The sequence below is a fragment of the Protopterus annectens genome, chromosome 6.part0, assembly GCF_019279795.1.
Source record: "Protopterus annectens isolate FY-2018-M chromosome 6.part0, PAN1.0, whole genome shotgun sequence".
NCBI classification, from domain to species: Eukaryota; Metazoa; Chordata; order Ceratodontiformes; family Protopteridae; genus Protopterus; species Protopterus annectens.
This window is the reverse complement of record NC_056737.1, coordinates 1,671,832,442-1,671,848,656: the sequence shown is the minus strand read 5'-3', so window position 1 is coordinate 1,671,848,656 and position 16,215 is coordinate 1,671,832,442. Positions and strand designations below refer to the sequence as shown.

Genomic DNA, 16,215 nt, shown 5'->3' with positions numbered 1-16,215 from the left:
AATAGGTTTTAGGAGTGTACTGGGGGTGTATTTGTTATTTTTGTTGTTTGAAGACTTTCAATAAAACAAAAAGTTATGCAAGATGTAACATAGGCTCAAATGGATATGACAGGAAACAACTGTATAAAATATTAACTTACCAAACATTAGTATATGCATGTAACACAAAAGATGGAACTAGATACTTAAAAAAGCTGTTACAAATAAAAAGGAAGAAATAACAATGTCGGTTTCTATTTTATCTTTGAATGTTAATGGTCTCACAGATATATACAAAAAAGAGTAGTAAAGTATATTAAAAACTATGGTTTGTAAACAGCTATGCTACAGGAGACACAATTGGAAAGAAATGAGCATTCAAAGTTGATAAAGGAAAGTTTTCAGGACAGTTATAAAGCGGAATATCCGGAACAAAGGAAAAGAGGAGTACTTCTATTAACTGCAAGAGGAACTCCTACAGTGATAGAAGAGGATAAAAAAGAAGATAATAAAGGTAGATTTGTAGTACTAAGGGGCTAAAGGCAAGGGAGGAGGATTACACTAGCATGTATTTATATTCTACCTATAACTGCTATAATGGAGCTTAAGAAAGTTCTGTGAAAAAAAAAATAATCAGCTTTCAGCAGGGAATATTACTTATAGATGGGGAATGGAATTTGATTTACATGTCTGGAGGTCCAGAAGGAAAAATGCAACAAAAGAGGGGTAGAGTTTTTAAGAAATTCATGAAAATATTTGGCATGGAAGATGTATTCAGTAGCAGGAGTTTGGAGTGAATTTACATATTATTTTTCAAGATGCAAAAACTGGGTTAGGCTAGACAGAGCTTACATTTCACAGGAACATGCACATTTAATTGAAAATTTTGATACATATCCAAAAATTACATTAGATCATGCGCCAATAATAACTAAAATAAAAAAACGCAGGGTAATGTAATAAAAATGAGACACTGGTGCTTTCCTACCTATCTGTTGAAAATAGAGGAATTTAAGGAATGGGTAGTGGGAATTATTCACAAGTTATTATAGAAGATAAAAATTTCTTCTGAAAATACACCTAGGGGTGAGATAAAATTAAAATTGGGGAGGAAATAAAAGAAAGAGTGATATGTTTAAGCAGTAACAAAAATTATTTAGAGGGACTGACTAATATTAAAGGGTTGCAGAATAGAGTGAAATCTCAAAGAACAAGAGCAGGAGCAATTGCAGAGGCTTATCAGAAAATAAGGGATTACTTCAGTAATATGCATGAGTTTAGAAAGACTGCTGTTAAGCAACTGCTTTTTGATAGTAATGCCAGAGCACAAAAACATTTAGCACAACGACTCAGACAACATAGAAATATTTCAGAAATTGTATGAAATCCTGCATAATTGCAGAGAAATATGGAAATCAAGAAAAGATACAAATGGAAGTGTTTATGGAAGAATTAAATATGCCAAGGTAAGAGGTAGATGAGGCTCAATTACTAACAGGATAGCAGGAGATGAGATAAAATGGTGATGTATAACCAATTTTCAGGAAAGTCCCCAGGAATAGATGATATTCCTGTGGAAGCTAGGAGAGAAAAACTGAAAAATATCTGGAAGGTTTTCTTCAATAGTATTTTAAGAGGAGGTGAAGTACTAACATCCTGGAAGAAAGCAGTGGTAACTGTAATACCTAAAGAGGGTAAAGGCCCATCAGCTCCAACTTCATAAAGGCCCATTTCAATCCTAAACCACGGTTATAAAGTATTTATGTCTATAACAACTAAAAGAATGGCAAATGTGATGCCAAAAAATTATAGATATGAATCAAAGGGATTTTGTTGACGGGAGGCAAACATTTTACAACATTAACAGAACATTGATGATCCAGAGGGATGAAGAATGTAAGAAAATACCACTGTTGTTGTTGGGTCTTGATGCAGAGAAAGCATTTGACAGAGTAAGCTGGGAGTTTATGAGCAGAGCAATGGAAGCATTTGCATTCTGTGATAAAATTATAAAGGCTGATAAGGAAGATATATGAGGGATTGGAGGCAAAAATTAAAGTGGGTGGGCTCCTCTCTTCATTTCAGTTTCAGCAGAGGAACCAAGAAGGGGTGTGATCTTTCCCCTTTGTTATTTGCATTATATTTAGAACCATTGGCAAAGAAACTAAGGGACTTAGAAATTCAAGGATATAATTGGTATGGTAGCCAAGGAAGGCTGGCTCTAATTTACAGATATTATTTTATACCTGCTAAAACCAAAACAAGATATTTCAGTGTTGTGGAACATTTTGAGGCAGTTTCAAATCTTTTCAGGATACAAAATTAATGAAGTTAAAATAAAGGCAATAGCTGTAAATGATGTACCCACACATGAATTTGTTCAGCAATATCCATACTTCCGGGGACATGACAAAATAAAATATTTGGGAATATGGATTGGAAAGGATTCTGGTGTGGCAGCTAAGGATAAATTAAATGGGAAGAAACTAAAGATAATAGAAAAACTGAGAAACTGAAAGTTCTGTTATATAGATATGGATAGCAAGTTACAAGCAGTTAAAATGCTTTTAGTCCATTCAGTTTTACACACAGGTCAGGCATACTTTTATCATGCAGAGGAGAAGTTGTGAATAGCAAATAAAAAAAAAAGAGTTGAAGGATTTTATCTTCGAGGGGAAGACTGCAAGAGTCAACTGGGTTAAGCTGATTCTTCTAACAGAACAAGGCAATTTGGGATTATGCAGTTTGAAGAGGTATTTCAGAGTTGCACAGTTAAGGCTCCTATACATAGCATAAGCAGAAACCTATAATTCAAAGTGGAAAAGGATGATGATGAAACAGGTGGGAAGCTCAAGGAACAAACAGAGACTGGTATTTTGGGTTCAAATCCTTAAGCTGAACAGCAATAACCATACAGAAGATTATATTCATAAAGTAGTAGGAGAAAGTATTCTAAGAACTAAGCCAACACGGGAATGAAGAAGGGAGAGTCTGCCGATAGGAAATGACTGCAATTAGAGATACAGACAATAGGCAAGAGGGGGTTGGAATGTATTGGAAACAAACTGGCAAAAGAACCAAGGTACTTGGACCAAACAATTACAGAGGGAAAGGTAATAGAGTGGGAAGAGATCAAGAATTTACTTGGACTGCAGGCTAGATACTGCCTTCCCTATCAAGGACTGTTATCACAGTATAAGCAAAGAGAAAGAAATAGGGGGATTCTAACCAAAAGACCAGCACTGATAGTGTTTTTAGTAGAATCTACAACAGAAGCTGCAAAATAATTAGTAGATCATACAAAATATTGCAGGATAACTATAAGAATCAATCAGAGGAGGTTAGAAAGGATTGGGAAGAGATGCTGGATAAGCAATTCACAAAGAAACAATGGGGGATATGTGCATGTTTCCCAAATATGCATCAAAGACTAGAAGGTTTAGGATCTTTGTTTGGAAGTGTTTACATAGGTATTTTTATACCCCAAGTACAACAAAGAGGTAATTGGGAATACATTTTCTAAAGATAAACTGCAAAATACTGTCAGAGATACTGGGTTAGCAAACTGGTGCAACTAAGGAAATTATTTTTTGAGCTACAATACATAACTCGAATTGCATAGACATAGTAAGACCTTGTTGATTCTAATTATGGTGGCTGCCAAAAAAGCAATTACTAGAAAATGGAAATAAAAGTCTAAACCAACTGTACTAGAAATGGTGAATATAGTACCAGAGATAAAACAACTGGAATTGGATCTTTAGAAAAGGGTAGGAGCAAATTACATAGAAAAAATGGGAATTGTGGGAACAATAGATGCAGAGGAGGAAGAAGGTTTAAAAGAAGGCAGGATTTGAATGAGATATGTAATGTTTGACTGAATGATTGGATGCAACTACAATTATGTCAATATGATTTGTGACGTATAATGTTTGCATCTAAAATTATGTCAATATGGTTTAATTTATATAAATGCATGATTGCCTATGTTATATGTAATAATTTAATAAAGATGATTCTTGTTAAAAGAGCAAATGTTAGACAAACTGCAACGTTATTTACAAGAAATCAATCTTACATTGGGAACAATCTTAAAGTTCAAAAATCACACTCCTGATTTGGTTTTATTTTGAATAGAGAAATGTAATAATTTTTCTCATGTAAAGGATCAATTATGCTGAAAACAGCCATCCATGTGCATGGGTGGGTGGACTGCTCAAACTCCCTATCTTGTATATAAAGTGCACAGTCAAACAGTGTGGTAAAAGGGCAGGAGTTTGACAAAAATGGTTTTCAGCTCAACCATTTTGTGGAATTGGGACTTGAAGACATTGCTTTCATATACTAGACATGCTCCCTGTATTTCTACCGATGCCTTAAAAGTCGCCTCAAAGCACACCATTTTTATACAAGTACAGAAATGCAGACATTTTACTTATGCTGACCCTGATTACAGAATGCGGATAAAAAGATAATACTTATAACCATTCATCAACTCTCATATAATGGCAACTGGGTACCTGTAACAGACCTGCTCATCTTTATACTACACCTTAGATGACAACTTTTAGTAACCTGTGACTCAAACCACCGTGACACTAAAAACTATATACAAAAATTGGTAATATTCCTATCTACTGCTTTAAACAATATGTTTACCAGGACACATCTTTGTTATTAAGCACAATTAGTGGTAAAAAAATCAAACGTTTGGTAACCTCAAAGAAAGTGTCAGAAAATGACACACTCAAAGGTAATGCAAGACTGCCCCTATGGCAAGGTAGGGAGATTGGCTTTTTATAATTAATTATAATTTTTATAATTTGATTTTGCAATTTTTTTCTTATGGAAGCTATAGAGATAAGACACACATACATACATACATACTGTGTGGGTGTAGCACTAAGGAGAGAAAACACTCATTATTGACGGGCATATCTTTTGTATTGACACGCCAGTATACATGTACTGAGAAACAACCTTGGTGCATACAATTAACACCCCCCCACATAACAGCCTATGACCCCCCCACCCCCCATACAGAAACCATCTTCATCAATAAACGGGAGAAATATGCTGTAACTTCTGTCTGCCCTACTTCATCAAGCAGAAAAGGGGGAGAAGCAGATTTTGTCCCATGAAAAAATAGTTATTTCTGTGGTGCCTCAGACCTGAAAACCCTCTTCTAAACAGACTCTTCTACTTCAAAGCTCAAGAGAGCACTGGAACAGAGAATATGCAACTAAATTTATGTCTCTTGAAATATGAATGACTATGACAGTGATGCCATCTGTAGGGGTTGGTCAGAAGCTAGACATTCATAATCGCCCTATGGGGGGGGGGTAACAGTGTGTCCTGTCGTGTCTCAGTACCATGGCCCGATTGTCCAGTATGATCAAGAAGGGACTATAATTAACCTGTTGTCCAATGCCTAGACAGTGGAAAGCCATGGTAAGCAGGCCAGTTGCCTCTAAACTGAGTTATCAGATTTACTCATGATTTATTCATGCTGTGCAGTTAAACTGCATATGTTGTATGTGGCACTACTATAGTTCCCCAAAGGGTCAACTGGTTGAAACAAACCAGATGAAAAAATGGTTAATGCTTTAATCCAAAGAAAAATCTAAAAAGCATTTCTGTAAGGGGGAAAGTCCTCTGCACCTCCATGTGGGAAAGTCACCCCCCCTAACAATCCCCTTATGTACACGTACCATTTCCATAACAATGCTAAGACTGGGAAAGGTGAAAAGACCACATAATGCTATTACTGTTAGCAGACAAATGGAAACTGCACCGGCACAAATTTTAGTTGGCTATTCTATGCATCAGTTGCCTTCTTAGTAAGCAGTTACCTGTCTGATAAAAGGTTATGTACCTCTTCTGCAGCTGGTTCTGAATCAGGCGCTAGCCTTTTCAATGCGTTTCTCAGTGAGCAATCAATATGTACCTGATAAAGTTAGTCTTACTCCTAAATTTTTAAAAAACAAACAGAACACTAGACTGTATGCTACTTTTTCTATGTTAGTTCTCGAACTCAAAAGGTTAGGTGAAATTCTTATTCCTATTAATTTGTATTTTGACTTTTAAAAAATGTGGAGGTCATAACATTTCCAGACGTAAAATTATCTTTTAGGAGGCAACACACTATGCTTCTCCAAAGACTACTGTTCTCGGTCTAGTTGTATAAGGTAGCTGCCAGCTGGATCTTCCAGTATAGTCACTCATTATTTAAATAATAGTACTGGCAGAAATCTTTCACTTCAGGAACCTGACTACCAAAGGAAAAAAGGTAGTCTTTCACATGGACTGCTAACACCTACCCTGACCAGAGTTTTTTAGTTTTTTTTTTTTTAATCGCAAAATCCCCTACAGCCCATCCACCATTCCTAGTATAATCTTCTTACTCATATTTTAATCTGTTTCACCTTAACTTTATAATCATCAGACCCCATATGCTTCTGGTTCTCCACTGACAATGGCAGTAAAATTACTGCGAGTGACTACTCCTGTCTATTTTGAAAGGTGCATCTATTTTACATACAGTACTACTACTATTCTGACATTAATCCCATTGCTTTTATTTTAATTTTCAGCATCATTACCTGCTTAACTTGTTGTATCTGCTGTACTCCATCTGTAAGCTGTACACATTTCAAAATAAGAGATGCCAGATTATGCTCATCAACAGCTGCAAGACCTGGATTGTAAAAGAAAACAATAAAATTAGCGTACCTATGTAAATCTGTATTACATGCTGCAACATTTTTACATCAACAGGAAATGTATGCAATGTTGGTAACTGGAAAGGGAATTAGCACCTTCTAACTTGCATCCCCTTTCTAAAGCACAAAACCAGAACTTCTGCTGCAACACTTCAATTCAATAACCTGTTTTTTTAATGGCAAGCTCACACTCTCATTCAAAACGGATATTAACACATCACATAATATGCAAAGTTAATGCTAACAAAAGCATAGTTCTTATCACACTAACAGACAAAGCATATGCTGGTGTGCAGCAGTACCCTTACAACCACTCAAACATGTCCTAATCCTAAAAGGAACACTGTGCGAAGTACTCACTATAAAAGCAGATAAATTAATTCCTGTCATCTGACAGTAAATACTTCTGGGCAACTGTAAGGCAGGCAGATTCCCAAGATGAGCTTTCCTAAAACTTTGGATGATGTTATGCATGGGTTTGTCTGCATATTAACAGTATGGCCACTAGATGGTGACAGCACTTGGGTATAAAAGCAGACAAGTCCTGCCATGTCATAAGAGCATTAGGAACAAATTAGCTACAGTCAAAACAGCTTGTTATAGGTTCGTGGCATGGCTGCCAAGAACAAAGCTAGCCTTTTGATGGAACAGGCATTGATATAATGACCTGGAGTATTTAGCCATCAAATACATTTATACACATATACATATGTGTGTGTGTATATATATTACACATACACACACACACATATATATATATATACACACATATATATATATATATATATATATATATATATACACACACATATACATACACATATATCACACACACACACACACACACACACACACATTTTTATATGCAGTATTGTGACATTTACAAAATAGATCAATACGGATAGCCATTCTTATGATTTAACTATTTTGTAATCAACAAAGATAAAGAGACAAAAGCAATAAGCAAATTGCACTCTTATTTTTTTTATTTTTTTTTTTTTATTACAAACATGAGAAAACAGTCTGAAGCCCATTTAACTGTGAAGGATGCATCCAGTCACTCAAGGGAGATAACTGTGCCACTTTATAATTTACTGAGCCAAGTTTTGTAGCCTAGCCACCAGAAAGAACCTGAGAAGCTACAGGTTCACAGGTTGGTACTAGGCTATCGGCCCTAGGGCCTAAATATGCCTAGCCATAACAACGACTCCCTGGCTATTTCTTCCCACTCTATTTATTCCCTGGACCCTTGTCTAGTAGGGCGACTAACGTGATCCCTGGGGTGAATTTCCTTTCTCCCATCCAATCGTCAAGGTTCCCTTTGAAGAGGGCCAAAGAGGCGCTCTGCTTGACATGTATGAGCAGCATTACTTACATAAGAATCAAGAGGCTAGAACACCAATCAAAAAGTCTTCAGAAATTGTCATTCAGTTTCTTATAGTTATTTAGAAGGTGACGTCTACTTAGTCTAAACAGGAGTCTGTGATTAAATTTTGTTTGAAAGTTTATGCCTGGCACACCTTAGTGAGTGAGCTAATACCAGTTAGGGAAAGCAAATATTAAAAATAAACATCAACAATGTGAAGTTAGAAACACAATACAGACAGCTCTTACAGAATAAGCACTATCTTTGTATACAAGGGAGAAACCCTGAATATGAGCCATCTGATTTTGTGTACAGAATGCTGAAGAGAGAGAGCATGGGGGGGGGGGGGGTTAGTACTAATAATCTGTTTACCTCTCCATAAGAGAAGGCTGAGGGACATGTCTTGAAGCACATCTGCTAATAAATTTCCAGTAGAGACCAGGGACCTATCAGGAGCTGTTCACTCGAAGAGGATGTAGGGATTACTTGAGGAGCTACATTACATGTGAAAGTGGGAGATGGTCCCCACACTGCCCAGACTGCACATCCTTCACTGCCCCCTTCCCACCAGGTGCATAGACAGCCCACAGAAGGGGAAGGAAGGATGGTATAATAAAAACATCCTCTGGTGGCTACTGAGATGATGGCCACTAGATCACAACATTTAGAACTGAACCTATAAACATAAAAAAAAAAAAAATCCTGAAAAAGAACTTGTTTACATAGTCTTCAAGAAACTGGGAAGCAATAAGGACTTAGTAACTCTATAAGGCACATTAACCATATTAAGCATAATCAAATGGATAAGCCTCAACAATGTGCTGTGTGTCTCTCTCTTGCAGTTAGTTTGCTATAGAGGGGGTGTTGGTATCACTTCTTTGTTATCTCCAATAGCCTAGAGGGATTCCTCTGTACTTTAAGTGCTAGTTATAAAGTTTGAGAAATCATTTTATGCTCAACTCCTGAGAGACTTGCTTGGCTACAAACATCTGCATTACAAGCTAAAGCTAAGTGAAACTTGCAGTAGTGAATTTTAGTCTTCTGTTAAGTACAAACTTGCAGTTTTAAAAGTACTCTATTTTCATTTTTTTCTGTTTCCTAATTGTGTATTTCTGAACAGTGTGCTGTGTGTCTCTGTCTTGTAGTTAGTTCCCCACCTACCCTCCCTGTTCTTGTGTTGGTATTAGTGTTGGCTCTGGATTTGCCCACCCCTCCTGTAAGTCTGTATTAGAACACTCCTCCTGGGTCCATCTCATTTGCTCACTTAACTGACTACAGTGAGATCATATTCTGAGTCTAGTGTTCACTCTACTTAATACAGAGAGAAGATTTGAGAAGGCCAGCCCACTTACTTTCTTCCTTCCTCTCTTGTTGCACTTAAAAAAAAAAAAATGTTTGCACTTTATTCATTTGCTTTTGCTGTAGTTGTGGTTCCTCCTACTCTATTTTGCTTTTCTTAAAAGTATTCAATTTTATTTATTCTGTTGCATTTATTACTGCTTGTCTGTAGCCTGATTGAATTGTGACTGTTATTCCAAGTCTTTTGGTTTAAGCACTTGGGCTTCATACAAGCTGTTTTACATTAAGAAGGTTTGTGGTCTGCACTGTTGTGGCAGGACAGGTAGCTTACATCCTTCTAAGCTGGGAATTGCTGATTGAAGGTCCAGTGTCTGCTATTCTAAAAGTGTATTAATTCTGGCTTAAACACTTGGACTTCAGGCCAGTTATTCTACATTAAGAAGGTTTGTGGTTTGCACTCCTGTGGGAGGAGAGGCTGGATTCTGCCCTTCTGAGCTGGGAATTTCTGGTCACAGGCTTATTGTGACTGCTTATTTGAACTGTTTCTTTCTGAAATTGGTGCACCTTGTTGCTGTAGCATAGACCACATTCAGGCCTGCTGAATCTAGCTTTGTTTGTATAACTTGAGGCACTGATCCAGGCCACCTTTTTTTGGAGAAGGTTCCCCTGAATCCTAGCAAGCAGGGTTGTGCAGTTAGAACTTGTCTGGTTGAAGACTGCTGGAACAGGGCTCAGTTTTTAGCTTTTTTTCTGGTTAATTGGGTAACTTGTTTAAATCAGTTTGTTTTCTATTGTTATATATATATATATATATATATATATATATATATATATATATATATATATACACACACACATACACACATATATATTATATATATATATATATATATATATATATATATATATATATATATATATATATATATATACACATACACACACATACAACACATACATACACATATATATATATATATTGCACTTTATTCATCTGCTTTTACTGCATTTGTGTTTCTTCCTACTTTACTACTGGGGGCATTGACCAACTCTGATCTGTGATATATAACAATAATTATCCTTTTACTGTGCTTTTAAACTGTTTTTTTTTTTGAGTATATCTCTTTTATTTTCTGGAAAAAAAAAAAAAATATATATATATATATATATATATATATATATATATATATATATATATACATACATATATATATATACACACACACACATATATATATATATATATATATATATATATATATATATATATACATACGCTTGTTTTCCGCCTTTTTAAGCTAGTATAGTCCAGTTTTCAGGTTAGTGCTGAATTCAGGGGTGTGTTACAAATCTCTGTGTTTGCCCATACCTTACTTGGATAGAAGGAAGTTTCTCTGTTCACCTGTGAGAGAGGGGAGCTTTGAGCAGCCTATCTGTCCCTGGAGGAGTGGTTTCAGCCCAGAAATTAGTAGTTTATTGTCCATTTTGGGCTAATTTCTCTCTCTTTCATTTCCCTGCTGTAAATACCATATTTGCCTGGTTTTGCACGCCGGGCAGCACCGGTTAGCTAGGGTAAAACTATTCCCGGCTCCACAAAGTCTCTGCTTCAATTTTTCCTTTGGAACTAGACAAACTTTCAACTTAAATATTCAAGCCTTTCATTTCTCAGCCCGGCACTTGCTCAAAACTTATAGCAAGCACTTATAAACCCTAGCACTAGACCCTCCTGTACTGTACAGAAGGACAAGGCTCTCTATTTGACCTTATCAGCCATCCAGTAAAACAGTTCACTCTACCTATCCAGGCATGTCCAAAGGGCAGTTTCAGGTGTACTCTCTAGTCTAACTGGTGAATCTGGGCATTTTGAGGCAATGTTACAACTGCCTCATGTACACAGACAACGCCCTCCTCCTACCACCAAACACTAATACATGCGAGAGATGCAGTTATACAGCCAAACCTGAGGCGAAGCTCTCTCAACCCAAGACTGGATCAGACAGTCAAGAGGAGAAGGGAAATACTTGCATCACACCACTAGTCTTACATAGACCCATTAAACCAGCACCGGCAAAAAAAAAAAAAAACACAAATACACGAAAACATACTCGGAGGCTTTAAATAAAAATCTGCAAAACCAACAGAGACCTCCAAAGCAAACATCCAAGCAACCTCCACCCCCCAACACAAACCATGAAACACATACTTCACAAAATGAGTGTGCCATGCAATCACAGCCCTTTTGGCAAAATAACATACCCAACACATTAGTAATAGGTGACTCTATAGTCAGGCACACTGACGTCCCACTCACTAGGCTGAATAATGAGAAGGTTACTGTTAGCTGCCCGTCAGGTGCCAGGATCCGCCACATAACACAAGCACTCAGGTCACTCCAGAACAAGTACAAATATGACCCTGTCATTGTCCATGTTGGTGTGAATGACCTGGGCCGTACCTCCCTGGACTACATGAAGAGAGACATGGAAGAGCTCTCTGATCATGTAGCCTAGGCCGGTATGACCCTGACCGTGAGCAGCATCCTGCCCTCACCAAGAATGATATCACGGTATAAAGAAAAAATTCTCGATTTCAACAATTGGCTAAGTTTCTGGTGATTCAAAGGGGATCCAGTGTCTGTCTGCCTGGGATGACACGCTCGACAAACCACGCTGCTTCGCTAGAGATAGCTTGCGCCCGTCACACTTAGGCTTTTGAATACTTGCCAAGGCTCTCGCCACCCTCATAGTGCCTTTTTTAGGCAAGGCTCAAAAGACAAACCCACCACCGTAAACAGCACAAGTAACAAAAAACTGAGAGTAATGCTACTCAATGGCAGAAGTCGAAACCTCAAAATGCACGCACTCGAGGCACTCCTCAGTATGGAGGAAATCGATATATGTGCAGTAACAGAAAAGTACAGTTTTGTACCTACCATAAATGTAGATGTTCGAGGATCCACATTGCTGCAGTCCTAACTATTGGGTAGTCCGCTGTCCAGTCGGCCCGAATACCAAAGTATATGGCTGACGTCGGTCAGGGCGCATTAGACTGACGTCAGTACGTCAGGGTACTAATGCGCATGACCGACGTCATATCCTCAGTCTTTTCTTGCCCCAGATGTCAGAAGACCCTGAAAAGATAAGGCCAAAAACCAACAACTCCCAACATACCTGCACCAAAATATATATACAAAATATACAAAATTAGCAGAATATAACCTCACCTACACAACCACCCCTAAACACAGAGGGAAGGAGGAGGGTAAATTGGACTGCAGCAATGTGGATCCTCGAACATCTACATTTATGGTAGGTACAAAACTGTACTATGTTCTTCATTCCACATTGCTGCAGTCCTAACTATTGGGTAGAATCCCAAAGCAGAGGTAAGGGAGGCTGGCAAATCATAAGGAAGCAGGAACTGACAACATGCCTTGCAAAATAGCTGTGGCAAAACCAGCCCTAGACTTAGAGTAGAGAGGAAGGTGATAATGCTTAGAGAAAGTATGCACTGAACTCCAAGTAGCTGCCTCCAAAATATCCTTAGTTGCCACCCCTCAGAAATGCTGTTGAAGTGGCAGTAGCCCTAGTGGAATGAGGCCTAATCCCAGCTGGAATCTCCTTGCCATGATGGGAATAACAAAATGTAATGCAACACCCAATCCATCTAGAAATAGTTTGTTTTGACACAGGCTTGCCCTGAGAACTCAAAGCAAAAGAAACAAACAACTGCTGAGACTGCCTAAAATCCTTAGTCCTGCTCAAATAATAACGCAATTGCCTGTGTACATCTAAAGTGTGCAAAATCTTTTCCCCTTTATTTTGGGGATCTGCATAAAAAGTAGGCAAATGAATAGTTTGGTTTAAAGCCACACTAGAAACCACCTTAGGCATAAAGGAAGGATTAGTACGTAAAGATACTCTATCCTTACGAGAAATCAAAAGAGGCACCACTGCCGTAAGGGCCTGCAACTCAGAAACCCTTCTTGCAGAAGTAATGGCCAACACAGTCTTCCATGACACGTATTTCAATTCAGTAGTAGCCGAGGCTCAAAAGGTTGTAGAGTAAGTTTCTCCAACACAAAATTGAGATCCCAAGCAGGAGTAGGAGCTCTACGTGGGGGTCTTATATTCTTTGCCCCTCTAAGAAATTGCTTGAACAAAGGATGCGAAAACAGCGGTGGGTCACAATCATAGTGAGCTGAAATTGCTGCAGCATGAATCTTAATGGAAGAGAAAGACAAACCTTTGCCCAATAACTCAGTAAGATATTGAAGAGCCACACTCAAATTTGGCTCAGAAATCTCCAAATTGTTTGCTGCACTCCAAAATAAAAATCTCTTCCATTTTTCATGTACACTTTCCTTGTACTAGGTCTCCTGGCTTCCATAATCACATTTAAAACTTGTTGAGGAAGTTGAGACCTGCTGTCTTTCAAAACAGAATATGCCAGGCTGTTAGATGAAGAGAGTGAAGCTTGACATTGAGCAGGTGACCGTCTCTCTGAGACAACAGGTGTGGAATCAAGGGTAAAGGCCATGGAGGCTTCTTTACCAGACTCCTCAGTAATGGGTACCAGTGCTGCCGAGGCCAATCTGGAGCTATTAAAATCATCCTTGGCTTGTCTTGTCTGACCTTTAGAAGCACCTTTGGAAGAAGAGGCAGAGGTGGAAACGCATACACATGAAGATTTTTCCAACTGAAAGAAAGAGCATCCACTTTCCAAGCTGTGTGATGAAACCTCTTTGTGCAAAACCTTGGCAGCTGGTGGTTTAGTGGAGAAGCGAACAGATCTATGTCTGGAGTTCCCCAGGACACTGTCAACTTTTGAAATACATGAAGATCCAGTTTCCACTCGTGGGGATCCATGATTTGTCTGCTTAACACATCTGCTAAGGAGTTCTGTGCTCCGGCAGAAACCTTGCCTGAAGAGTTAGTTGCAAGCTGAGCGCAGTCTCCCATAAAATCATTGCTTGCCTGCACAATGGGTAAGAATGTGTTCCCCTTGTTTGTTGATGTACCACATGACAGTTGTGTTGTCTGTTAGAATCAACACCTGCCCTGGAAGAAGTAACTCCTTGAAAGCCATTAATGCAAACTGGACTGCTAACATCTCCTTCATGTTGATATGTAGATGCTGTAGTCTGGCAGGCCACTTGTCTTGTATCCACTTTCCATTTAGATGAGCTCCCCAAGCAATGTCTGAGGCATCTGTCGTTAGAATCTGACTCGCCTCTGGCCGGGTCACAGAGAGTCCCTTGTTTAGGTGACATTCCTGAGCCCACCACAAAATTCCTTTTGAATGCAAGGTATTATTTGAATGACAGTGTCCAAATCCTGGCAGTGCTGTGTCCATACATTTTGAGATACCATTGTAGCTTCCTCATATGCAGTTTGGCATTGGGAAGCACCAGAATACAAGATGCCATGAACCCTAAGGCTTGAAGGACTGTCCTTGCAGTCAGCCCGGACTGAAGAGATAGTTGATGGAAGTAACTGGAAAGATTCTTTTGTTTGTCCGGGGTTAAAAAGGCCATCTGGGCTGCTGTATTCAGTCTCACACCCAGAAAGCACATGTCTTGAGAGGGTACTAGACTGGACTTTATTTCGCTCACAGAATACCCTAGGCATCTTAGCACTGCTATGACATATTCCAAATGCTGTAGAAGGTCTTCCTTTTCTTGAGCCAGAATCAGGCAATCGTCCAAGTAAGGATAGATTTGAATTCCTTTTAGCCTGAAGTAAGCTATCACTGGAGCCAGAACCTTTGTGAACACTCTGGGCGCAGTAGATAAGCCAAAGGGCAATGCAGAGAACTGATAATGAGAATTTCCAGCTCGAAAACGCAGATACTTTCTGCAACTTAGTCTTATAGGCACATGAAGGTAAGCTTCCTTGAGATCTAAAGTTACCATCCAGTGATCTTTGCCCAGCAGAGGTAAAAGCTGTTGTAACGTCAACATTTTGAACTTGGGAATGTCCAGATAAGTGTTGAGGATAGATAAATCCAAAATTGGTCTCCACGTGTTCCCCTTCTTCGGTACTAGGAACAGGCGAGAATAAAATCCTAGGCCCCTTTCTGGCACAGGAACCGCTGAATGGCCCCTATTTGGAGTAACAGAGAAATTTGCTTGTGAGCCTCTTGTCTTTGTAGAGGAGGAATGTCTGGCATGCCTTTGAAAGGAGGCAAGGTATGGAAATAAAACCTGTAACCGTGGTGAATGATATCCAGAACCCATCTGTCTTGGGTAATTAAATCCCAATTTTCTTTGAAAAGAGACAGTCTTCCTCCCAACGGTGCTGCCAGGCGAGAATGAACTGGCAGCTGAAAAGGCAGGTCATTGGGTCTGCTTACGAAAGGACTGACCCCTGCCCTCACCAGAAGTCTGAGCAGGGGAACTCCCTGTCCTAGGCCTAAAAGAACCCTGAGCTCTGCCCCTACCACGCCTAGACCTACCCCTAGACTGGGAATCATAAGCAGGATAAGTCCATCCCTTAGCAGGCCAATTTCTACTAAACTTCGGAGGCTGCACCTGCAAAAATCTTTAACAGTTTGCATAGACTTAGCCTTGTCCTCCATTTTCTTCAAAACTGCTTCTACAGGCGAACCAAACAACACATCAGACTGCAAAGGAGCATCCAAAATCCGTGTCTTAACATGCTCAGCTAAATTCTGATCTCTCAACCAGGCGTGCCTCACGAAGAACAGAACCAGTGGCAGCCACCCTGGAGGAGGCCTGTACAGCATCAAAACCACATTGCAAGGAATGTTTACCCACCTGTTCAGACACATGAACTAAATCCTGCAACTCTTTACACTCAATACCTTCCGCCAGAGCATCCACCTTAA

At 39.0% G+C, this 16,215-nt stretch overlaps 1 protein-coding gene across 1 annotated transcript in view; it reads right to left on the bottom strand.

Moving 5' to 3' along the window:
- The window catches only part of THADA (THADA armadillo repeat containing), a 3,943,996-nt gene that overhangs the window by 3,891,926 nt on the left and 35,855 nt on the right, over positions 1–16,215 (bottom strand). The window contains exon 3 of the mRNA XM_044073699.1: positions 6,582–6,676. Within this exon, the coding sequence (XP_043929634.1) occupies positions 6,582–6,676 (95 nt within the window). The remainder of the gene's footprint in view (positions 1–6,581; positions 6,677–16,215) is intronic.